Below are 27,268 nucleotides of genomic sequence, written 5' to 3'. Positions count from 1 at the left end.
AAGGGTAGGAAATTCTTAATTTAAAACCTTTAGATTTGTTTCTCTACTGAAGACAAACTATAATATTTATTTTATATAATAAAACTAGCGACCCGGGCACGCGTTGCTGTTGCTGAGTGATTTAGAAAACGTGCACAACACTGAGAAAATTTGAATTAAAACGTACCGCCATCTATGATATATTTATGTCAGGCAGTACTACAGTTAACTGTAAGGCGCCATCTGTATCAGACTTATGAAACTTAAAATTAATAACAATAATCAACATAAGTAATCATTTGTTAATTAATAAATGTTGCGACCATGAATTCAAATGAAAACTATCCTATCTCTCAAGTTGGAACAAAACACCTATTTAAACGAAAAAATAACTAAAATCGGTTAAGTAGTTTAGGAGTCCATCGCGGACAAACATCGTGACAGGAGATTTATATATATTAAGATTACAACAGCAACAATATAATGCGTTAAGTGTTTAAATTCGCTATGGTTATCGGCTAATACCCTAAAATTTATTTTATACTCAGGGTGGTTAGTCCGGTCCAATTAGTCACCCCTTTCCTCCTTGAAAAGGGCGCCACTCGGATTTTAGACACGGTTTCCCAGAAACCGGGGAAGCATGAGAGGGGAAAGTTCGGGTCGTGAGAAGTTCGAGAGAGCTATAAATAATACTGAGAAAATTATTAATAACAAATAAAATTATTTATTCAAATTCAATAACAAAATTTATAATTTCCAAATTTATTGCTAACAATTCTTCCAAAAATTAACTTAACTGTGAGAACCTCTCATCTATGCAGGTCACTCGTTAAAAAATCTTACAACTAAATACCATTTAACTCTTTATTTTCCTAAACCTCGTCAACCTGACGGACTACCATATAACATCGTAAATCTTGCCTCGTCAACCTGACGGACTACTATATAACCTATATTAACTACAATTAAAACCTTATGTCCGACTGCGCTCCCGACTCGGGCGTTTATATAACGTTTTCTAAGTAACTGTACTCACACGCTCTCATTCCATTCCATATAAAAATCGTCCACCGGATACTAACTTAATTCACAAAATTCTCTAATTACTAAATTTCTCCGAATTACTAATCAACTGAATTTCCGAAATTCCATATCATCATAATTCACAAAATTTAATGCTCACAGCTTATTCAATACAAAATATCGATTCACTAATTTTATTCATTACTAGATTCTTTAACCAAATTCATGAAACAAATTAATTCACTAAATTCATTAAATACATTAATTGAGGTATATTTCAAGAAACTTATAGAATTTTTTTTATAGAAAGATAAATATATTTATAATTCACCATCAAAATTTCAGATCAATTTACCGCACCGTTTTTTCGTAATTGATTTTCGAAATTGCATCTTTTACACGTAGAGGTATAGAGAGATGGTAAAGTTAGTATAAAATCTAATTGCATCACTCGAGTGGTACGGAAGATTTACCAAATTAAGGTTTGGCCTACAGTAATTGTAAAAATACCTGATACTTAACTTTTCCCATTCTCCAACGGTGACTGGTGTTCTGGTAAAAACTGGCGATATCAGCGGCTGGTTGGTCTCATTAGTCTCCAATGACTTGCTCCAGATAAAGGGTTTCCAAATTCCAGTTCATGCATTAGCTTTCTTCCTGATTGTACTGAATCTCGATGAAAAAATTATTACGCAGCACTACACTGACTCCAACTGCTTTTCCCAAAAGGGCCACTCTCTCAAAAAGCGTCGTTCTTTCTCTTGTCGGCTCTTTCATAACCCCTGAACTCTAGGTTCTCGAACTTTCTTATTGTTATCCCCGCTTTATTTTCCGGGGACAGCAGTGGAGACTTTCGATTTGCACGCCCGGTGACAAGTAGAAACTACTTGTCAAAATCGAAGGGTAAGAGAAAGCCCTTACTTACTTGGTGTCAATAACGTGGTCGATAATGACCCTAGGAAGTTCGATTTTCCCTGTTACAATTTCGTTTATTATTCCACGGTCTCTTTGACTAGTCGCAGTTTTCGATTATCCTTGTGAATCAAAGGCTCCTTCGTTGTATTTGGCTTGAAGTCCAAATTATATTCCACTGTTCTTCGTAACCTTGATTGATTAGAGATTTCAACTGGATTTGTAAGTCGAAATCCTTTCGCTGTATTTGAATGTGTATACAAATAATATTCCACGGTATTTCGGTTCTTCTAATGTTTGGTTCTGCTTTGGTTTCCTATTTCTTGAGAGGCTTCCGAGTTTCCTTGGTACTCAGCTGCTTACTCGAGGAAGAATGATTCTGGAGTGTGAGGGTGTTTGTGTGGCGTATGTAAACCTCTCATAACTTTTGAACCAAACTTTTGACTAAAGTAAGATTTTGGATACAATTTGGACCAATTCGAACGGGTAGATTTTGAAAAATGAACAAAAAATTTTTTTTCAAATGTGGTTTTCTTAGAATAACGTTTAAACGACTTTACCGATTAATTCCAAAAACTAATCAGCTCTTACAAGAAAAAAAGAAAACTAATAAATAATAGTCGATTTGTAGTAAGTAATGATCAACTGCTAAAAATTACCATTTCAAATAGTGAAATCGTGGTATTAATAATCACTATGTAATATTTATCATTTAAATGCTACAATTGATTCTTTTTATGGAAGAAAATACTATTTCCAACAGTAATAGTTGCTACGTGAATGTCCAAAATGTTAAAGTATAATAATTAAGAATTTTGACTTAGATATTTATCATTTCTTATGAAAAAAATGATCGCATGATATCTAAAAAATATAAAATACAGTTACTAAATTTCTTATATAAACAACATCAATATTTACAAAGTAAAATGGTAAATTTTCAACGCAACGCTAAAAATGAAACTATAATCATTGACTTGCTTGGACTGGTAGAAACTGTAATTTTTTAAAATGAGAGAGTCGTTATTTACTATAGTGACAGCAACTAATCACTTATTTTAGATATTAAATTAGAAATTGTGGCTTTTACACTTTCTACATTAACTTACTGTTTGAAACTATAAAAATTAACCGAAATCTGAGTGAATTTTATAGTTTACTTTTTTCCGTGTAACATCAAGAAACCAGTTGCGTAACAGTTCAACCAAAGACAAAAGAACCGAATGACGAAATATGCAAATGATAAAATTGTTTTTCAACACGATATCACCACGTATTAATTTTCATAAAAGTTTATGAAAAATCCGTAGTTATTTTGTGGGTATTTATTCAAAAGTAGACCAATACATAAGCTTGTTATCGTACTCTGTCCTTTTTTTACGGATTATGTGTATGTTCAACTAAAAATTGACCAGCACATAAGCTTGTTATAATGCTGCGCTAATAAAGTACGGAAATTTTATACTGAACATTTGAACTTTTTGCAAATGTTCCTTAAAAAGGTTATTTTGTCATTTAGTTATTTTCCTGTCGGTTATATTGTCGTCGGTTATTTAGTCGCGGTTATTGAAGCGTGGCACTAAAAAACCACGTCGATCGCCACTAGCCCGGTCGAAATCGGTCTATTCGTTCGTAAGAAAGTTGTCGAAAGAAAACGGAGAAAGGTGTTTTTTTGGAATAACTTCGAAATTATTAATTCGATCAATTTAAAAACTTAAAGATTCTCTATGACACTTAAAAACTGCGTCGAATATTGTCATACGCGTGAAAATCGGTTCATTCATTCAAAAGTTATTGCGGTTTGAATATTAAAAAAATAGTGTTTTATTAAACTCTGAAACGGAAAGAACTGCTGTTAACGAGTCTACTCGTTCTCCTTGGTCACCCCTTAATTTATTTAGGGCGCCACTGGATTTTTAGACACAGTATCCAGAAACTGGACCAGAGCATGGAGTAAATTCTACAGGGTCGTGAGCGATTGCTAGGGAAGAGACAAAAATCATCTAAGAAATTCATTTTACAAGAAATTTTATTTTACCAACCCCATTACAATGATAACCCCCTTACAGTTAATTAACACTTAATCCTAAGTCCTATTCCCGTTTATAAGACGGTTTCCTATCATAGTGGCTAATCCCGACGATACCCTCTTATGGAGCGACCATAACGCGGTTTCTACTTGTAATTATTTTCCTCCATGTTCCAATTTTCCATATTTTTCTATAGTTTTCCATTTTCCATATTTTCCACAGTTTTCCATCTTTTCCATTATTTTCTACAGTTTTCCACACGCACCCACAATATAATTATTATCATTCAAATACACTAATTAATATTTTCATACTTTTACAAATTAAATTTTCCTAAAATTATTTGCTTTCATTTTTCAAATTAAATCTGATTAACTAATTTGCTAAATCCAAAATTCTCAATTCATTCCTAAACCAAATTCCTAACGCGATTAATTTCCTTATTAAAATTCTTAACTCATTTACTGCCGTGTTTTTAATAATACAACAATAAATATTTAATACTAAGAGGTCTTCGTATCTTGTATTAATAGATTAAAATCTAACGACAGAGGTCTTAATAATCTGCCGACAAAATATTCATTACGTCCTAGTATTTTACAATTTTATTTTTCTTTGTCGATTTTAATTTCATCACATTTTATAATATGATTTTACCTAATTATTTTAATTAAAGTTAATTTAGTTTCATTATATTAATTACTCTACCCGAATTTAATTTTGCCAAATTTTGTAATTCATTTTATTTACTTTAATTGTTTCAATTTTGTCCAAATTATTTTGTCAGAGTTTACTAATTAATTTATTTAATTTTAATCTCCGAATTAATAATTTGTCAATCGATTTTATTTTATTTAATTTTACCAAATTATTCTATTCGTCTCTGAATAACTGAGTTTATTTTATTTCGACTAAATTGCCTTCTCTTACTTTCCTTGTGTTGTACGAAAACTTCGAATTTATTTTATTTCAATTTTGGGGATTATATTTTATTTCACGACGCCTTGAGATTTTAGTCTCGACCTTGTATGTCCTTTACTCAGCGTTTTGGCTCGAGACCAGATGGCTGACCCTCTCCCAAACTTTTGTCGAATTTTCTTCAAGTGAAATTTATAAGTGATTTATTTTCTACTTTTAACTAAATGATTTTAACAATTATTTTATGATTCTAATTTTACTTTTGTTTTATCTTACACAATCAAAATTTGTTCCAATCTATTTATGTTGATTTTAACCAATTTTTAATTTTGATGATTTTAATAAAATATTTTAAAGATTTTAATTAACCCAAAATTAACTGATTTTACTTAAACTCAATTTTCAGAGATCAAATTTTCACGTGACACCAAAATTATGAATTAACAAACTGAAACAATTCCTAGTAAGATTAATCCAGACTCTGCCTACGTGTTTAATTAATAACCCGAAATAATTCCTGGTATTTTTAATTAAATATTTAGCATTTTATTTCTGACTTGTTCTTAAATTTATTCGTAATTTTAATCTGACTTTTATTCGGACTTTTCTCTAATTATTTTACGAAATTTGTTCTTAAGCATTTTGTTAAATTGAGTTCTCAAGTATTCGGTTAAATTAATTCTTAAACTTGGTTAAATTAATTACTTAAATTTTGGTTAAACTTTGGTTGAAACCTTTCTTAAATTTTGTTAAATTTAATGATTGTGACCGAACGCGAAATGGCGATGACCTTCAGCCGACATAAGGCTTGGCTGATGCCACTTCACAGAGAAATTATTTAGACGTGTTAATTGTACCTGGAGTTTCCTTCGAATTTTTGATCGAAATCCCTCGACGCCTGCGACTCCTGAATTTTTCGTCTCTTTATCAAATTTCTCCTCGGTGAGGTGTTATTTTGGCGGCAAAGTCCTTGATCACCATCCGCGTCACATTCTCCTCAGATAATAATTTTTCCTAGAACAGCAAATTGGCATTAGAATATATTGCGAATTAGACAAACTTAAGCGAGCTGACTTATAGGCCTAACACGCATTAAATTGATCAAGTTTTATTGCCTCGGTCTACTAGAGCGAGCGAATAAAAAATAATTACCTGATTCGAACTTTTCGCGATGCGTTTCGTTCGATCGTTCGATCACAATAAGTTTTACCAAAATTGCTTGGTGCGTTTCTTTCTTCCTCTGCTCTCCCCACTCTCACTACACCGACACCTCCACCTTGGGGACTCACTTACGAGTCTAAAATTATGCCTACAAGGGCTTAAAATCACAGCGCTCTGTGATCCGTCGATAATTAGACGAGTGCGGGTAAAAGGGCTTTTAATGGGTAACGATCACTCCGTTACAACTCCCATCAGATTTTCAAGCTTGAAGAGCTGAAAATGACACAAAAATTGTATTTTGGAGCTCGAAGACCTCAAAAACGTAATAACCTATGTAGGCAAGTATGACAGGCCCAGGCCTAGCCCAACTATGTACAACTCTGGGCCAGGCTTGTAAACCAGAGTCGACCCAGTCTTGGTTTAAGTCTGGAATGATAACGCTGGTCCAAGCCTGGTTACCAGGATTGGCCCATGCTTGGCTACTAGGAATGGCCCATGTCTGATTACCAGGGTTGGGCCATAGTTAAGTTTCAAGTCTAGCCCATGCAACTTGATAAAAAATGATAAAAAAGAATTTTTCAAGTGTTATTCTTGTATTTTATTTTCAATGTAGAGCTAACGCAAGTTCAGACCGTTTGACTCTTAATTCAGATCTAACTTTCGCTAATTATAGAAATAAAGGGAAAATCGCATTCCGATCTAACCAAGATTTGAACCCGAGCCGCGCGCTTGTCAGATCGATAACTAACCTCTACCCGTACGATCGATGAGTTGATATACATCTCATCATTCTCATAAACTAAATCTGCAAGGTGACGAGTGTGACGGGTTATCATTTATACAAGTCATGTTATTTAATATTGTGTTTTGATGAAAATTAACAATTCTTTTACAAATATTTATTAGTTAAAAATACGAGAGTTAAATTTTTATATTATTTTAGACTTTGTACATTGTTCTGTATATTTTTAATATCTTACTAGCAGCCTGCAGTCATAATGCGACTGCCGAGATGTCCGAATTATGAATAAGGAAACTTTGGTTTAATTATTTTATTATAATTATAATCACACTGTACATAGTTTGGGTACTTTTTAAATAAATTTTTAAAATAATAGTGCTGTCACAGGAGCAATTACAAATAATTTAATGGAAAAATGCGACCGAACAAATTTATAGAAACAAAAAACTAATGAAAACTTCTCCAAAAATTTGAAATAAAAAATTGACTTATAAAAAAAAAATAAAACCAAAAAGCACTAATTCTTATCAAGACTTTTCTGATGATACCAAATAAAAATTAAAAAATTCCTTTAAAAATAATAATATGCTCGTCACAAAATTTTTTTCTCTTTCTCAATTACATAAATCATAAATAACTGTCGTTAGAAAATATCAAACCCAATTTACGGTAAGGACATATCCGTTACTAAATTTTTCTAAGTCTCTTAATTATATAAATTGATGTTTAACATATTACCACATTCACGGGTACAAAATGACATTAAAGTTAGCTGTCACTTGACCAATTTTTAATTTTATTTAACAGTAAAATTAATTCTAATAAATAATTTTTCAAAAATTGCATTTTCATTTTTTTTTAATTTCTACGTCAATTTTTTTTTTTGCCATAATTAATTTGGTAACAAGAGTTCTAAAAATTATTAAATATCTGCTAAATTAATTTTCATGTGTACAAAACAAAATAAATAAATAAACAAATTTCGTTTATCGTTAAATTCGAATCTATGTATAAGGACATTTCATGCAGAATGGGAAAATGACTAAAAGTTTGAAATTTCTTTAGTTAATTCTAATTTAGTCTTAATTTACTATTAAAAGTCTATATTTTACTAAATTTTTTTGTTTTTGTTTATTTAAAGTCACATAAACTACTAAGGTCATGAGCGACTTACTAGGGGGGAACTTTTGAGATTGGCACTCGTTTTTAACTTTTTTGGGCTCAGCAGAGTAATACACTTAAATATTGAAAATATTCATTGGTGTACGCCGGACTCGAACCCGGTCCAATGCATTTTGGAAAGCAAGGGCCGGATCCGATAGGTTACTGCGCGCCCATTTTACTAAATTGTAAAGAAAATTTTTTTAATCAATAAGAAAACCGATTTTTTTCTCCTAGTAACTTTGCAGTCGTACTAACTAGTATCCGGGCCAAATGTTGTTTAAGTCGGTAACACGTTTTTTTAATCATCTTATCAATTCTAGCTAGTGATTCATTTTATTTAATAAAAAGAATTAAATAAATAAAAGAATTAGGTTTGATTCAAACGAAAAGATACGTTATTTTTTGTATATTTCGTTATTGAACATAAGCTTATCACATGTCCCACCAGTCACGCAAAAAGATAGAAAAATTGTTTTCCCAACCTCAAATTTGATTTGTTCAATTTTTTTTCTTTGTAGAAGTAACAATAAACATCTTAAAAATGATTTAAACTTCTTATAACTGCCAAAAAATCCAAAATATAATTTTCCGGATTATTTAAAATATGTTCCATCAGTCACATGTGACTGGTGGGACTCTGGCTTATAGTCAATGCATCATAGAATTTAGTCAAAGTACTAAAATTTACAGCTTTGTTTCTCTTAGCGATCTTCAGTTAAATGATTAATTTTTTTTTTAACCTAAATAATCACTAATTTGGCGATTTTTATTGCTGAATTTTCTCGCGAATGTCTTCCTAATTATCCTGTTACGTGAATGTGAAACGCTTCTCATAATAATTGCCGTAACTCCTATTCTTTTCCGCTTCATAAAACTATTTAATTTTAAAAATGTGAAACGCTTCACGATTTTGCGTGTCATCCTAATTTATGAATCTTCTCCTATTCTCACTTCATTTCTCGGATATTTTTCGGAATACATATATATTTCCTATTCTCTTAAGATTCATAACCCGATGAAAACAGGATAAAAAACGGACGAGTTTTAAGAACAAATTTATTTTATGCTCTCTATCAATTAACACTTGAGTTTATCAAGATCGTGTTGTCAGCATGCTAAATCCATTATTTGTGTTCTTTTATCATTTATTTTATTTATCCTAAATAATTAATAGTTTAATATATAAACAATAATGTTTCTAAGGTTGGAATAATATAAATGCTTCTTAATAAACAACTTCATATACGCATTTTGTATTTGTTCCACCAGTCATAAACGCCTGTCCCACCAGTCGCAATAAGAAGAATTTTCTTAATTGTTCCTAAGCAGATAATCAGTCGAATTCTTCATAATATTTAATGTTTGTAGGATAAATTTTGTATTGAGGGGGAAATATTTTTTAAAAGCTTAGTGGTCGAACGGAGATTTGACTTTAAGTATACCGCGGTAAGAGAGAAGGATTTTTCGATGTCCCACCAGTCACTATGGAATGCCCCATATATTATAAATATTACTTTTTGAAATTATCAACATTAAAAATACAACTGTAAATTATTATATTTCAATTTTTTAAGACTACATCAATTTTGACGATATGCGATTGTTTTGGTTAAATAATAAATTTTCAATTTTAGCATTTGCTATCAAATATTCATTAAACAATAAATATTTTTTGTTTAAAATTCTATTACTTAATAATTAATTAACTTTGGATTTTCAATTGAATGACTAAGGCTGGGTTCATTTGCCTCGGCCATTCTATGGCGAGCCAATATTGGCCCAGGCTAGGATAATCATTGAGCCGGCCGAGACGTGGTTGCCCAGTCTCGGATGATCATTGGGTTGGCCAAGGCTAATTACCCAGCCTTGGCCCAGGCATGTCGACGTGGGCCAATATCGGTGCGCCAAGCTTGGTTACCCAGTACTGGGCCAGATAAGGCCTCGTCATTCAACTCTGGCAGTTCCTACATGAGAAGTGTAATTTTGAACGCATTAGTGTGGAATTAACGAGAAGTTGCAGGGATAGCCTCTCCCTAGTAGAAATGTTCAAGTTTTCACTCGATTAAATCTAGTACCTAGCTAGCGATCATGTCTAGTAATTGGCCAGCGATCAAATCCAGTAAGTGGCCAGCGAAACTAGGTAAAAACTAGAAATTGCGCCACATACAACTGAATGGGAAAAATTGGTCACACTGATGTTCTACTTATACTAGTGTGTGTATGTTTATTTTTGCATTCTAACCTGTAAGTTAAAATATCTCTATTAAATATTAAGAAACAGTGTAAATAATTAAAAAAAAATTGTGTATTTCAATATAAAAATAGTCGGTAATAAATTTGAAAAAATGGATAAAATTAAAAAAATTCGACTACTTCGGGTATGCTCCGACCATAACTACAATAAGTAAACAATTAATTAATATATTTAAAAGAATGTTAGTTAAGAATATAGCTTTACAATATACTGATTCCCGAAAAAGTAGTGAGAAAACTATTATAAAAGATTTTAAAGTTATGGAGTGTTTAAACGAAGTTTTTAAAGCCAACAATTGTGGTAATCCGTTCGATATATTACAAGCTGTGGGAGTAATTTTAAGTAATGCAAAAGACTGAGAGGGCAGTCGAAAAAAATAATCGTAATTTTTATTATTTTATGTTATTCATGTTTCTCGTTTTATATTTAAAAATATAATATAATAAATTAATAAATAAATTTAATAATTATTCCGTTTATTAATTACTGTTATTAGTATTATAATTATAAATTATAATTTTGAAATTATAATAACAAAAAATATTAGAATATTAAATAAATTATAATAAATTTATCCATATTTAATTTTAAGTAACCTCAAGACCAACAAGTGTCGCCATGTTTTATTTGATGTCTGGTAAAACTGGCCAGTAACTAGACAGTTACTGGATATTATACTAGCCAGTTCCTAGCTTAAGTCTAGTTAAACTAGCCAGTTACTGGCCAAATACTTGATTTTATTTCTACTAGGGCTAGGGTCAACCCTAATTTTTCTGTACTTTATATATTTGGAATATACTCTTTGATAGTTTTTCTATGTAAATCCATCATTATACTTTCTATTTCTATTATTAATATATTCGATCAACTATACGTTAATACATAAAATTCTATATATTTAAAAGTATACTATCAGATATAGTCTTAGATATATTCAAACTATACAATTATCTGTATCTGAAATTTTTAATAACTAAACATGACTATGTTATGACTCATTTATGAGATATTTTGCCGCATTCACAGAAAGTATACACACGTTTATACTTGATAGTATACTTTATAACTCTATAACATTTTTATACGAAATGACTTTAATTCTTAACACTATTGAAAATATTTTTTCTGAAGCTATAAATATGCATAGCTACCAATATTGTTATAACATAACAAATGAACATGACAATGTACAAAATGATCAATAAATAACAATTCGAAAATTTTACTGTCTGTTGAAACTGATTTCATTCTCCATATTGAATGTATAATAGTTATTTCAAGCGATGGGCTGGATGTGAATAAGAGAGAATAAAATTGCGCAAGTATTATTTTTATGTAAACGATGTAATGCTGACTACGTGGAACTCATAGCATCACGATTTTGTTTTTTCTTGTTTGTTCATTATGTTTCAATTGAAGAACGAACAAAACTAGTATTGTTATTCTGTTCTTAACTGTAACAATAGAAATACACTGCACTGTGGTAGAGTGTTCAACTATTGAAGAGTAAGAAGAGGGAATCCAATAATGCCCATTAACCGACATGGTGTCATTCTGCCCATACGCTGACATATTATAAGTATATGACATATGTTTATATTTAAAATATTGTAATACCAAAGTACTTTATCGACATTTATTCCTATAATGGTTCATTTCACTCAAAGTCACCTACTTTTATAAATTATATTTTTTTATCGAATTAATTTTCAACTTCCCGCTAAGAAAATTGAAAATTTTCAAAAATCGGGAAGTTATTGGTTTTACCCCGTTTTTCCAAAGTCGAGTTCTCAAAAACAAATTTTTATAAAGAAATGCATATTCTGAAATGTGGGAAGATCAATTATCTTTCAAATAAAGCAGCCAATTTTCATTCAGCTTAAAGCATATAACGCAGTTTCTAGATACAAAACATGAATAAGTTAAGAATAATTAATTTAAGGAAAAATTAGAGAGTTATTAAGTAAAAAACACTTTTTTCGAAGTGTTTCAAAATTTTGGAAAATCCGTAAGTGCACGTCTCATAACGGCCTCATAATATTTACACTATTATTAATTTATATTTATTGAAATTTTTACACTACTCTTAATTCAAATTTATTTTCTATTTTTTAGTTTAGTTTTCTATAAAAAGCACCTTTTTTAGTTTTTTTAAACTATTATTTATTTTTTACTTTTTGGTTTAGTTTATTTATAAAAATGTGTTTTGGTAGTTTTTTAAAATGATTATTTGTTTTGTTGAATTAAAATTCTCTTTGGTATTCGAAAGTTTGTTAATATTAAATGAATCGGTTAAAAATAATGATTGGAAATCAAAATTAACATCAATTCCTGTCTTATTGACTGTAGATAAAATTTATGCGAAGGAGTCGGTTACAAACTTACAAACATACAGCTGAAGCTAATAAAAAGCGCGGAAAAAAAAACTGTATTATTTGCTATACCTGGAAAATGATGTAATTTGTACAGTTTAATAGTAGAAGAATTTTTCTAGTATCTGGAAGTGTACTAAATACTTAGACTTAGTTTGATAGTTCCACAATTTTTTTCCTTATGGGAAGTCAAAAATTTACTTCTACGTTTTAAAAATTAGATGAAATTTAGGTGACTATTTCACAGTGATAATTCTCTATAAGTTAAAAAGTTTCTTATGAATATTCTCGAACATCACAATAACACACAGTTAAAAATGGTCGTAATAGCTTTTTAAGACCCCATAGTCTCAATATCTACTAAAAACTTAACTTTTGTTTAAAAGTATCTGAAAAATAACCGTACCGAATTTTTTTAAGTACATTAGAAAAATTCTATGTCTGCCAAAAAAATTGAAATTGAATTTCAATTTAATTGCAAATGTGTTATAGATCTCGTTGTCAACAATATTTCGTAAGAATTAAGTAATTTTACACTAACCTTGAAATCGATATAACCATTTTTGTCCATGTCAAATGTCCGAAATACATGATCGCAAAATTCTTCAGCGTTACCAGAAGGAAAAAACATTTTGTACATATCGACAAATTTAGCAGGAGTTAACCTACCATTAGGACAGTCTTGCTGCAAAAGAAACAAAAATGTTATTAGCAATACTTCTCAAATGATCTAAATAATATAATTTGATTACACAAATTAGTACATTACACATCTAGGATAGTAAAGTAAGAAATGTCTTAGATCACAGATAATTGTTGGCTGAGGCGAAGCCGAGTATATACTATTTTTCTCCTCGACGGAGGCAGAAAGCGACAACTTCGTTCAGGGCAGCGGGGCTAAAGTTGACGTTTTACGCCCGGAGGGGAGAAATAGTATATTACATCTCTCGGGGAGAAAAAAATGAAAAGCCTCAGACCACATGTAATCGTTGGCCGAGGCGAAGTCGAGGTTGACAAACATGTAATTTAAGGTTTTTCTTTTTCACTTTCCAAGGGCTGTATACTATTTTTTTGTCTGACGAAGGCAGAAAGCAGCAACTTTAATAAGCGCAGTGATACGAAAGTTGCCACTTTCCGCCCGGAGGGCGAAAAAAGAATATTATAGGAACTTTTCCTATTGGAATCCTGAGGATTCGGATACTTTAACTAGCGGCAAAAAGTATAACCTTTCAAAGTAGACTAGAGTGTCAATACTTACATGTGTCTCTAATGCAAGTGTAGCACCAAAATCAAATAAAAGCAACATTCATTGCTCCATTTATGGTTGTAAAAGTCGAACATGCAAAAACGACACGTTTCGTTTTTTTAATTATCCGAAAAAGAATGAGAGTATGGTCACTATTAAAAATAAATTTGGCGAAGATGAGAAAATTGATCGAAACCAATAAAACAGTTAGTTTATAAAAAAAAACATGATCTGTCCACGTGAACTCCAAATTTGATAATCAGGAAGTTATTGTCATGACATTTATGAAGCTAAAACAAAATATGTCGTACGCAGCTTTATCAGCTTTATCTAAAATAAAAGTTTTGTTAAATAAGTTTTGGTTAAAAATTTGTTTAAATCTCATTTAAAAGGTAACAGCTCTGTTTCAGAACCTCTGTGAGTCCTACACCACATTACGTGTAGGTGGACTAATTATTCGCTTAAGTTACAATCCCCTTATTATCAATTCCGAGTTCCTTATCAGCATTACCAATTTCTATGAATGCGATTCTTCGAGCCATGTTAATCGAGAGTCCCGCATTTCCGGTGACCTGTTCCCATCAAAATTTCATTATTATTTGTGCATTATTAACGACGAACTATTGTTTGCCAAAGTCGTTACTCCGGTTTCGAACTCATAAACCGTTATGTTCTATAATATTATAATTTAATATATATGTAAGAAATTGAATAGAAGTGTTTCGTTGTTTATAAACTCTAAGAATCAACCCAATTATCAAACTCCAGTCCAACAAAAGGAAAAAACCCAGGCAGCGGAAAAAAAAACCATAGGACACATCTTTTCTAGGTCAAGATTCGAAACTAGTAAGTAGAAGCTTATATTATTACTAGCTGTTACCCGTCCGCTCCGCTGGGCACTAAGAATTGTATTTAGAATTAAATAAAATTATATTTTTAGATCTAGACTTGAAATTTAATTGGAGTATTGTTTTGACTTGCACAGATTCTAAATTCCATCCGAATAGCCTGTACTTTTTATTCATGTGATTATTTTAGCTAATATTTATTGTAACTTTCAATGTGCAGTCTCTATAACATCCCCGTGGCTATCTTCCAAAAATGAATAATAATTGACATGAAGAAAAAAATATTTAAATCAGTTGACCTCGAAGGCCATCCCTGTAATTTCCTGTTTCTCTTAAGATTCTATCAAATTTTATAGCTGTAGGAACTGTATTTGAAGAATATGAATTTTCTGACAATTATCACTCCCGCACTTCTATGTTGGGGAAGAATTTCGTAAGATCCTATTCGAGATGATTTCTACATTATAAATAAAAGCTTCCAACAAAACTTCGAATCCATAGAAACTATTATTTTAAAATGAGAGATTTTCATTGTTAACGACCCCGCAATTCCTTTTGGGGCTAGAATTTGAGAAAATCCATTCTCAGCTGAACTTGACATTATCCACGAAGATTCCAATTAAATTTTGAGACTGTAAAAGTTACAGTTTGGAAATTAAAATTTGAGATTTTAGCACACTTACCCTCGCAATGCCTATCGGAAGTAGAATTTTTTGAAATCTGTTTTGAGATGATCTCCTCGTGAATAATAAAAGATTCCTACCAAATTTACAGCTTTTAGAAGCTATATTTTAGTAATTATGATTTTCTATTGTTAACCCACGCCCGCGATCCTTATTAGGGGTGGTTCGTTGTAAAATCCGCTCTTAGATCATTTCTGTATCACATACAGAAAAGAGAAAACTTTCACCATATTTGGCCACAATAGGAGCTATAGTTTGGAAATAAAAGATTTTAATAGTTAACACCCACCCCCGCAAACCTCGCTGTAAGGTGAGCTATCGTAAAATTCGTTTGTATATTATTTCTCCATCTCTCAAAGAAAATTCCTACCCAATTTGGAGCCTATAGAGCTATAGTTTAAAATCGAGAATTTTCCATTGTTAACGCCCCCGCAATCGTTTTCGGGGTGAGATATCGTAAAATTCGTTTATGAATTATTTCTACATCACATATAAAAGATAGCTACCAAATTGGGAGTATGTAGCACTTATAGCTTAGAAATTTAAAATTTTCATTAATAACACATTTGAAATAAATAAACGTATTGTTGCTGTGATGCGTCTATTGGGCATCGGAATAAATGGGATAAATTTTTTCTGTGGATTAATGGATTTAGCATGCAAATTTTACGACCAAACTTTTGCGGGATGTTTTACGAATTTACAGATTGCAGCCGAAACTGTTTGTAAGCTCAGTATGCAGCAAGCTATAAATGAAGAAAAAGAGCTTACATTAAAGAAAGAAAATTCGGAGACAAATTTGACTGTTAGCGGCGATGGTACCTGGAAAAACGTGGCCATACTTCCCGTTTTGGAGTAGTTACGCTGGCAGGAAAATACAGCAAGAAAATTCTTGATTCATGCGTAAAATCTACATATTGTCAGAGTTGTGTTTTTTGGAAGAAAAAAAAAGATAGCGAACCTGAAGATTATGAGGAATGGCTATCATTACACGATGAAGAATGTGATGCCAATCATAAAGGATCTGCCTCAAAAATGGAAGTGGATAGTGTAAAAGACATGTTTGGTCGTTCCATTAGTAAATATGGTGTAAAATATACCCGCTATATTGGTGATGGTGATAGCGCTACCCACAAAGGACTTATAGATTTGAATCCTTATGATATTCCTGTTGCTAAATTGGAATGCTATCTACATGTGAAAAAAAGAATGGGAACACGTTGCCGAAGTGTAAAGAACATTAATAAGAAATTAGGAGGAAAAAGTAAAACATCACAAAAGTTAACTGTAAATTTTATAAATAAACTCCAAAAATATTATGGTTTAGCAATTATGAGGAATCAAGATAATGTAGATGAAATGTATAAAGCAATCTGGGCAACATTTTATCATTTCTGTTCAACTGACAAAAACCCAAATCATAAAAATTGTCCAGAAGGCGCTGAAAGTTGGTGCGCTTATCGCCGCGCGGAAGCTGAAGGAATCACTAGTACATTTAAACACGATTACCTCCCACTGGATCCAGAAGTACAAGAAGCTATAAAACCTATTTATGAAGACTTATCTCGATATGAATTGCTTGATAGATGTAAAGGTAACAATACTCAAAACAACAATGAAAGCTACAACGGTTTACTTTGGCACTTTTCACCCAAGCATCTTCATAATGGCTTCAAAACTATTGAATTGTCAAATAATTTTGCAACTGCAATATTTAATGACGGTTATTCGTCAATTTTGAAGATATTCAATGTAATGGGAGTGATAGTTGGACCTGCAGCAAGAGATTTTGCGGCTCTTAAGAACGACACGAGAATACGAATCGCTGATTATCGCCAAAGGGCTTCTTCAAAAGAAGGTCGATCATCTCGAAGAAAAGCTTCTTCAGCTGAACAAGCCCTTTTCGAAGAAGAGGAAGGTGTATTATATGGCCCTGGAATAGCAGATTAGCTGTAAATATGATTTTAAACCACTTATAACAGTGGAAACGATCATTTTATCTTTAAACGCGTTTTTCTCTCGAAACAGCATTTTCCGAATTTGCTGCAGTGATTACTCAAAAACAAATGATCCGATCACTATCGAATTTTTTTTACATGTTCTATATATAGTTCTCCGTACAATGACCTATCGATTTTTTGATCTGATCAAAAATCGAATTTTCGCAGGCCACAAACGACCAAAATTTTAGGTAAAATTCGACTATTTTTTTTAAAACGCCGCCATATTGTCAATTTTTGATTTTTTTTTTTATCGTAGGTCATTGTACAGACAATATTATCTAATTTAACGAGATATTTTTTTAGATTTCATCCACGGAGAAGGCCGGAATCACTGCAGCAGTGAAGGACCTTTTTTTTTTCGCGCCGTTAGAGATCGACGATAACTTAAAAAATATTTAATTTTTTTCTTCAAAAATTTCATTATGTATTCTTAAAACATGTATAAATATATTCTTAAAATTTTAAAATAATTGATAAAGTATTTTTTTTAATAAAAATTCCCAAAAATCACGTTTTTTTTAGGCCGTTACACTAGGTGTGCCCCTTAACACCCACCCCCGCAACTCCCTGTGGCGTGAGCTATCGTAAAATTTGTTCATAAATTATTTTCACATCACTTATAAAAAATCCCTACAAAATTTGAAATTTGTAATAGCTATAGCCTGAAAATTCGAAATTTTTTTACATCTCTTGCAGAAGAATCCTACTAAATTTAGAGTCGATAGTAGCTATAGTTTTAAAATGAAAATTTTTCATTGTTAACGCCCCCGCGAACCCCTTTAGGGGTGGAGTTTCTTAAAATCCGTTCTTAGCTGACCTCTACATGGCAAAAGTAATATTCCTACCAAATTTCAAGTTTCTAGGTCCGATGGTTCCCGAGATATCGTGATGAGTCAATCTATCTATAGAACATGTTCTAAAAGTAATAGAATTCATTTGATGTCCTATGATGATGTTGTTAAAATTATTGTAAAAATTGCAAACTCACTATCTTTATTATTTTACTTTTATTTTCTTTTTTGAATCAATCGAAACATTTACTTTTGGTATTAAATTTATTTGGATTTAAATTTATTTTCATTTAATTAGTCCTAAAGTTCAGATTAATTAATAAGTTAAACCGAGTAAAATATTTGATTCATTTCTTTGAAAAGAAAACATATTTTTATAATAGCAATTATAAAAGGTTTATTTATAACGATTATTTTTTAATCAATATTATTTCTTTATAAATATTTACTTTTTTTAACTGATTATTTAAATAATAACCTGATGAAAAAAGTTTTTGTCTAATTATATATGTTCATATAAATATGATCATATATGATTATATATAATCATATATGAAGTTATATATAATCATGCATACATAATTAGATTTGATCATACCTGGCTGTTATAAGCCCATATATAGTCATACATAAGTCTATATATGATCAGATCCATTTATATATAAGTCTATATATAGTTAGATCTGATCATACCTGGCTGTTATAACCCCATATATAGTCATACATAAGTCTATATATGATCAGATCTAATTATATATGAGTTTATATATAATTAGATATAATCATACCTGGCTGTTGTAACCCCATATATAATCATATATAAGTCTATATATCATCAGATCCGATTATATATGAGTCTATACATAATTAGATATGATCATATCTAGCTGTTATAACTCCATATATAATCATATATAAGTCTATATGTGATCAGATCTGATAATATATAGGTCGATATATAATTAGATCTGATCAGACTTGCGTAGTCAGATGTTATCAAAATTTTTTCTTTGAAAAAAAAAAAATTTTTTTTTTGGTCTTCACAAAAAGTGCAAATTGATGTTTACCATTACGTTTAAATCATTCTGAAATAAAAAACTTGTTACATTTCCTATGGAATGTTTAGGTCTGCTCTGCTACTTACTGCTCTGCTACTGCTTAACGGTCAAATCATTATTTACTTTATTATTCAAATAAATCTAATGTAATAATGAGATTCGGTAAAATAAATAATTTAAGACTATCAAAATATATTATAAAATTAATTTTTATATTATATTTATGATAAACTGATTTGATACGTTATGTACTTCATAGAATCATTGTCATATAAGATAGCAGCACAGCAGACGGGAACTTCAAGGCGCACGGATATCACCAAAGTTAAGCAGCATTGAGCGTGGTTAGTAGTTGGATGGGTGACTGCTGGTGTTATAACCGCAAAATTATATATAAAGTTTTTTGTTTGTATTTTAATTGTTTATATAGAATCGCGTACGACCATATCAAGTACTACATCCATAAAAATAACCAAATAATTAATTAGAAGTAAAAATATATAATTAAATATTGTTATATATAGTTATACATGATTATATATAATTAGACCTGGCCAATTTTCGGATCTGATCATATATAGACAATTATGCATAATTATATATGATTAGACAAAATCTTCTTTTCATCGGGATAACATATAAATAACTTGTTATAACCGAAATTTTGTTATTTTAACATGTGATTTGTTATCTCTATGATAACAAATTCATTTGTTACCACAACATATTCTAGATTATCTTAACAAAATTTTTTTCTGCGTGCACCAGTTAAATAGTCATAAAAAAATGATTATACGTCCTTTTACGTTTTAGCAGGCGAATGTAAGATAAGTATAGGATCAGGAATATTTAGTGTTTCTAAAAACTACTTACTTTGAATCCTTTGTACCATTCCTTGATGGTAGCTTCATCATAACGCGTATGCGATTTGAGGAAGTCCATGTCTTCTTTACTAAGCTTATCTTTACTTCCAAAACAGCCCATTTTAAGTACTGTAACCAAAAGAAAATGTTTTAGTAAAAACTTACGATAAATCAAAATTTATTTTTATAAATAAAGAAGAGAGAACATAGAAAAGAAATTTAGAAGAACAAAATATTGTCAAAATAAGAATACGTATTGCTGTTCTGACGATAAGCCATCTACTAATTTTCTATAACGATACGCCGAACAACCAATTGAACTATACATCGTTTCGGTAATTTCCTAGCGATGAATAGTCAAAATGACAATTATATTCATTACTTTAGACGTTCAATTTAGTTGAATTCAGCTATACAGATTATCACATTGACATAAAGTTGCCTATTTTCAGGAAACTGTATATGGAGCATTCCACCCGAAATAGTACAGTTTAATAAATAGTATATTACACCCCTTGGGAAGAAAAATAAGAAAAGCCTCAGATCTCATGTAATTGTTGGCCGAGGCGAAGCCGAGGTCAACAAACATGTGATCTGAGATATTTCTTACTTTACTTCCCGAGATGTGTAATATACTATTTTTCTTCATAGCTGCACCGAAAGTTTAAACTTTCTGCCGTATGTTGTTTAAAATTTTGGTTATAAACATAATGAATAATAGTTTTCGTTCTAGCCGGACGCATGGGGGTTTTTACGTGCAGACGACACTCAATTTGTAAATAATACGCGTACGCGCCAGTATCTACTGGGCTGTATAAAACTTTATACAGTCGAGGACAATGTCACGCATGCGTCACCAATCTATATACAGCCATATAGCCTACGTTTAAACTGTCATTTTAATAAAAAGCGCACCTATGACCAACTTCAAGATTTTCATGTGTTTTTATTTAGAGGATTAGAGGGTTATGGCGTCGTACGCTATTTATTTATAAATTGAGTATCCCCTGCACGTAAAAATTCGCATACGTCCGTCATAGGACGAAAAATTTTTTAAGCATTTATTAAGCCTATCGAGCCTCAGCCTTATACTATCCTTGCTGAAAATATTTATCACCTCGACCGTATTGGCGCGTGGCTCGCCCAAGGTTCATAAATAACTAGTAAATGCCAGCAAGAAAACTAGAATATTTCAATCTGCGTATTTGTCATCCTCGCCTTCGGCTCGGGAGATAATTTCACACACGGGTTGGACTGTCCTCCTTTCCTCACTCGGTGCTTAATATACACTACTGGAAAAAATTAAGGGATAAAAAAAAAATTCCAAATTTTTCGGTAGTTTTCAACAGGCCGTAACTTTGAGAGAAATGGTCGTATAGGAAATAAAAAAAAAGGAAATTGTAGCTCCAAGTGTCTAGTTTTTGGATTAGAAATTCAAAATTTTGTAGCCTCCGCGGTTTCTGAGTAATCGTAGAAAAACCAGCAACAAAAAAATTCTCAAAATTTTTTTAGTTTTTTTTTTTGGTCTACGGGCGTGGAAAAAATTTTTTTAGCTTAACCACCATAAGGATCGGATACTTTGTTCATTTAGCTTTAATTTCTTTTTTAAACACCCTGATACGTCCACTCCTCGCTGAGATATCGGTCTTCAAATGGAAAAGGATCTTTTTGTCTTTGATTATCGATATCTCAGCAACCAATGATCGCACAGAAAGTTAAAGGTGGGTTTCAAGAACTTGAATGAATTCCCTTAACGACTGTCCATTGTTTTTTCGAAAAAAATTTTTCTTTCCGTCACATGAATTTGAAAAAGCAACAAAAAAGGGCTTTTAGTGCTTTTTTGGAAAATCAAGCGCTGGATCGAAAATATTGAGGAAACCACTAATGTTAAGTGTGCCTTTTACAGTTCAATATGTCCACAAAAACCCTACAAAGAATCAAATTAATCCAGCCAGCCGTTTTTTTGTTTCACTTGATCGAATTTTTGAAAAAATTAAAGGATCACGTTTTTTGCTCTGAAAAGCTCATAATTTTTAAAAATGAGAAAAAAAATGGTTTTTTGTTCCAAAAAGTGCTTAAATTTAAAAAAAAAAAAATTCAAAAAAAAAAAATTTTCAAAAAAAAAAATTTTTTTCGAAAAAAAATTTAAAAAAAAAACAACAACAGCAACAGCGACGACGGCATCAAGTGCGAAACATTTGCTCTCGAACAATCATCAACCGTCTTCGTGAAACTGGGTTACATGCACGACATCCTAATCGTGTACCTCTGTTGACAGCAAGACATCGTCGAGCTCGTTTAGCGTATGCTTACGATCATCGAAATTGGAACTTGAGGGAATGGACAAATGTTTTATTCACTGATGAGTCTCGTTTTAATCTGTATGGCAACGATCGACGTCCTCTCGTTTGGCGCCGTCATGGAGAACGTTTTCGCCAGAACTTTGTCCGTCCAGTCGTTGCCTACGGCGGTGGATCAGTTATGGTGTGGGGCGGCGTTTCACGAAATTGGAGAACACCTTTGGTAATTGTACGCGAAAATTTGACAGCTAGACGTTACATCGACCAAATTTTAAGGCCCATTGTTCTGCGCAGACGACAACATCTGAGGTCGTTCATATTGATGCAAGATAATGCACGTCCACACACAGCCAACATTACCCGGCGCTTCTTTGAGCGGCATGACATCACATTGTTGCGACACCCAGCAATGAGTCCAGATCTCCACCCCATAGAGCACGTTTGGGACATAATGGGCCGTCGGTTGCGCAGAGAGTATCCAAATTTGCAGAACTTAGCTGCTTTGCAGCGCGCGCTTCAGCACATTTGGAATACCATTCCGCAGCCTCAAATTACCGTCTGCATAAACATGGCTGAACGTTTGAGAGCCGTTATTGAAAACAGGGGTGGTAATACCCGGTATTGAACCAACAAAAACCTTCAGAGAATGAGTTTGGAGTCATTAAATACGGTGGAACTGACGAGCCACCGGGTCTCAATTCTCCTGAAATACCTCACACACACACACACACACACACACACACACACACACACACACACACACACACACACACACACACACACACACACACACACACACACACACACACACACACACACACACACACACACACACACACACACACACACACACACACACACACACACACACACACACACACACACACACACACACACACACACACACACACACACACACACACAGAAGCGTAAATCCGACCGCGCGACCTCCACGTGGTACGCTTTGGATAACGCTAATGCTGGCGGTAATTGTTTTCTTAAACTTTTCAAGAGAAAAAATTTCAAAAAAATTTTTTTAATTTTTTTTTTTTTCAATTTAAGCACTTTCTGGAACAAAAATGTGGAAAATGCACGAAAAAACAATTTTTTTCTCATTTTTAAAAATTATGAGCTTTTCAGAGCAAAAACGTGATCCTTTAATTTTTTCAAAAATTCGATCAAGTGAAACAAAAAAACGGCTGGCTGGATTAATTTGATTCTTTGTAGGGTTTTTGTGGACATATTGAACTGTAAAAGGCACACTTAACATTAGTGGTTTCCTTAATATTTTCGATCCAGCGCTTGATTTTCCAAAAAACCACTAAAAGCCCTTTTTTGTTGCATTTTCAAATTCATGTGACGGAAAGAAAAAATGTTTTTTCGAAAAAACAATGGACAGTCGTTAAGGGGAATTTATTCAAGTTCTTGAAACCCACCTTTAACTTTCTGTGCGATCATTGGTTGCTGAGATATCGATAATCAAAGACAAAAAGATCCTTTTCCATTTGAAGACCGATATCTCAGCGAGGAGTGGACGTATCAGGGTGTTTAAAAAAAGAAATTAAAGCTAAATGAACAAAGTATCCGATCCTTATGGTGGTTAAGCTAAAAAAATTTTTTCCACGCCCGTAGACCAAAAAAAAAAACTAAAAAAATTTTGAGAATTTTTTTGTTGCTGGTTTTTCTACGATTACTCAGAAACCGCGGAGGCTACAAAATTTTGAATTTCTAATCCAAAAACTAGACACTTGGAGCTACAATTTCCTTTTTTTTTATTTCCTATACGACCATTTCTCTCAAAGTTACGGCCTGTTGAAAACTACCGAAAAATTTGGAATTTTTTTTTGATCCCTTAATTTTTTCCAGTAGTGTACTATTTCTAATTTTCGTAATTTTTTGATATTTTAGTCGAATATTGCTCAACAGAAATTCAAAAATTTTAATCTGAGTGATAATCATCTTCGTGATATTATACATCAGATTACATATCAGATTTTTGCTCATTATTTACTAGTAGGGTCAACCCCATTTTGTTCCCTTACCAGGTGAAAAATTAAGATTTTTAAATTTACGTTTTAAGATCACAGCAAGCTTCTCTGACTACCCCCGCGCTGTTGTTACTATTTCTGTGTGAGTGTGTGTGAGAGAGTGTGTGTGTTTGCGTGTAAACCTCTTATAATTTTCGATGTATATATATATATATATATATATATATATATATATATATATATATATATATATATATTAGAAGGTCGTGTTTTTGGATTTTATCAACCCTTTTTCATTTTTTTACGATTTAGTTTTATATACATATTTTGTTCCTGATAAAAACAAAAGACTCTCATTTCTCGTTCATTTGTTTTTTAATAGGATTTTCTTTTGTTTTTATTAGATAACCTTTATAATATTTGATTGATTTAACGTCATTTAAAAAAAGTTTAAAAAAGAAGCTAATTATGTCTGGTGAACTAAGTGTTAAAAATTTATATTTATATGCTGATCGTGTGTTTAGTAATGATAATTGGTTCCATGAAATTAAATAGTTAGATTTCTATGAAATTTATTAAAAATGTTGTTGTTCATAAACTAGAACTTTTTGAAACATGAAATTAAGGCCATGTCTATTGAGTTTCAATAACGTTTACTAAAAATTTCTTTACATAGAACTGTCTTTTTAGCAGCGGGGAAAAAGTGTAAAATTTCCAAAATTTATTATTACATGTAGTAATTCATTCAACGAACTAAGAACTTTACATAATATTATTATTGCTGATTACATAATTTATAAATTCTTTTTATTGCGGGATTGCGAAAATGTAACAGATTAAAATAAATGTATTTTAACACTAAATATGTGAAAAATAAATTTGGCTACTTAAATAAATTGAATTCGTAAAAAACATGAAATTTATTTTCTATGAAAATTTTATGTTACTAAGAAAATTTTTAATAACAGAAAAATTCTTCACACTTGAAGCTAGACGAATTTCAACTTCACTTATGAGACTCGCAGTGACTTTAACTAAAACTTTCAATGTTCATTTGGAATGTGTGCAAATCAAAACAATACTCCAATTGAATTTCAATTCTAGATCTAAAAATGCAATTCTATAAAGCGGTCAGCAAAGCGGGCGGGTAACAACTAGTCCTTATTGGAAAGATAATTATAGCGATGCAGATATATAATAATAATAATAATAATAATTATTATTATTATTATTATTATTATTATATATATATATATATATATATATATATATATATATATATATATATATATATATATATATATATAGATTGTACGAATTCGTACACAGAAAGAAATTTTCTCTAAAATTTACTTTTAAATTAATGAAAAAAATTACCGGACTGTATTGTAATCATGGGACGCTAAGGCGCTGCTTTACCATTTACTAGCAACAGACATACTTTTTACAGTTGTGGGAGTAAAATTTACCGGTCTCGGGTAAAAAAAATTTTGTCAATTAATTTTCAATGCAGCTTGCCGGACACATAAAATATAATCATTATTGGACATATCGTTATCAATGGAATATTATTATTATTACAAATTTTATAGGATTCATGTTTAAAAAAAATTGATTTTAATTTAACATTTATATATTTTTTAGTTTATTTCACAATCTATATACATAGAATTATGACAAATATTAATAAATAATTACGAATGTCATGAAAGTACGTCTTTACAATTAAAAATTAACTGATTGCATAAAATTTTATTGTAATAAAAATAGTATAAAAGTTTGTTAGAATTAACTGTGATTCAGCGTCAACTGATCACTGGCATGTGAAGTTTTGTAGACAGCTGAGAAGTCTATAGTGATTGCAGCGACACCTCAAATTCGGTGGATAATAGTACCGTTATTTGAATTCTTTTTTACCGGAGACACCGGTAAATTTTATAGTAGTTTCAGTAAAGTCTTTTGATTTTACTGTAATTTTTTAGATTAAATGAATAAAAATAACATTTAATTTAATGAATTTTTTACGTTTATTATTTTTTACCGGCATACTACAGTGAAAATTGATGGTACTTTTCTGTATTTTTAACTTCCCACTAAGAAAATCGAAGATTTTCGAAACATCCGGAAGTTTTTGTTTTTACCCCGTTTTGCAAAAATCGAATTTTCAACAGATCTCGACGTTTTGAGGCCTTAGAAATCTTCCCTGACGATTTCCGCGATGGTGTCTGTATGTATGTATGTGTATATATATATATATATATATATATATATATATATATATATATATATATATATATATATATATATATATATATATATATATATATATTAGGTGTGCCAAAATTCAATTTTCATGAAGAACCTTTTAAAATTAGAATTTTGAGTTCCGATTTTGGCAGGAGATGGGTTTGGGCATTTCCTAAGATATTTATATATATATATATATATATATATATATATATATATATATATATATATATATATATATATATATATATATATATATATATATATATATATATATATATATATATATATATATATATATATATATATATATATATATATATATATATATATATATATATATATATATATATATATATATATATATATATATATATATATATATATATATATATATATATATATATATATGTGTGTGTGTGTGTGTGTGTGTGTGTGTGTGTGTGTGTGTGTGTGTGTGTGTGTGTGTGTGTGTGTGTGTGTGTGTGTGTGTGTGTGTGTGTGTGTGTGTGTTTTTCCAAAGAGGTACGAAAAAAAGATCTTCAAAAGACACCGCTATCGTTAACTCTGCTGCCCATCTTACGGCAGATATCGATGGTCGGTAGTGTGGAGATTTTTACCCACTAAAAAAAAAACATTCCTCTTCCCCTCTCCTCATAGATGGTACGGGGAGGACTGGATTGGAA

At 31.2% G+C, this 27,268-nt stretch overlaps 3 protein-coding genes across 14 annotated transcripts in view; 1 reads left to right on the top strand and 2 right to left on the bottom strand.

The window, feature by feature from the left end:
• Nucleotides 1-27,268, bottom strand: part of Nca (neurocalcin homolog) — a 118,700-nt gene that overhangs the window by 75,233 nt on the left and 16,199 nt on the right. The window lies entirely within an intron of this gene.
• LOC141528102 (neuronal calcium sensor 2) overlaps nucleotides 1-27,268 on the bottom strand; it is a 70,671-nt gene that overhangs the window by 27,204 nt on the left and 16,199 nt on the right. For 7 of the 9 annotated variants that reach the window (XM_074243972.1, XM_074243969.1, XM_074243966.1 and 4 more), the window contains 2 exons: nucleotides 20,058-20,176; nucleotides 13,097-13,240 (listed from right to left, as the gene is read on the bottom strand). In XM_074243972.1, coding sequence (XP_074100073.1) covers nucleotides 13,097-13,240; nucleotides 20,058-20,168 — 255 coding nt within the window. In that variant the 5' untranslated portion in view covers nucleotides 20,169-20,176. Of the gene's footprint in view, nucleotides 1-1,524; nucleotides 1,766-5,719; nucleotides 5,877-6,014; nucleotides 6,141-13,096; nucleotides 13,241-20,057; nucleotides 20,177-27,268 lie in introns of those variants that run through there. The other 2 variants (XM_074243975.1, XM_074243973.1) reach the window with 2 other exon arrangements.
• On the top strand, nucleotides 9,552-18,182 carry LOC141528098 (uncharacterized). Of its 3 annotated transcripts, none has more exons than XR_012479311.1 (2): nucleotides 9,552-11,762; nucleotides 17,639-18,182. XR_012479311.1 is itself a non-coding variant. In XM_074243959.1 (2 exons), the coding sequence occupies exon 1, from the start codon at nucleotides 16,368-16,370 to the stop codon at nucleotides 17,280-17,282; it is 915 nt and encodes a 304-aa protein (XP_074100060.1). In that variant the 5' UTR covers nucleotides 13,247-16,367; the 3' UTR covers nucleotides 17,283-17,284; nucleotides 17,639-18,171. The 3 variants fall into 3 exon arrangements, 1 of the variants encoding a protein (XP_074100060.1); XR_012479310.1 differs by lacking the exon at nucleotides 9,552-11,762 and adding an exon at nucleotides 13,247-17,523 and having other exon boundaries at nucleotides 17,639-18,173; XM_074243959.1 differs by lacking the exon at nucleotides 9,552-11,762 and adding an exon at nucleotides 13,247-17,284 and having other exon boundaries at nucleotides 17,639-18,171.

Source organism: Cotesia typhae, unplaced genomic scaffold, assembly GCF_013202065.1.
Source record: "Cotesia typhae breed Kobodo isofemale line unplaced genomic scaffold, CoteBio_Ctyphae contig_42, whole genome shotgun sequence".
Taxonomy (NCBI): Eukaryota; Metazoa; Arthropoda; class Insecta; order Hymenoptera; family Braconidae; genus Cotesia; species Cotesia typhae.
This window is presented reverse-complemented; position numbering and strand designations above follow the sequence as displayed.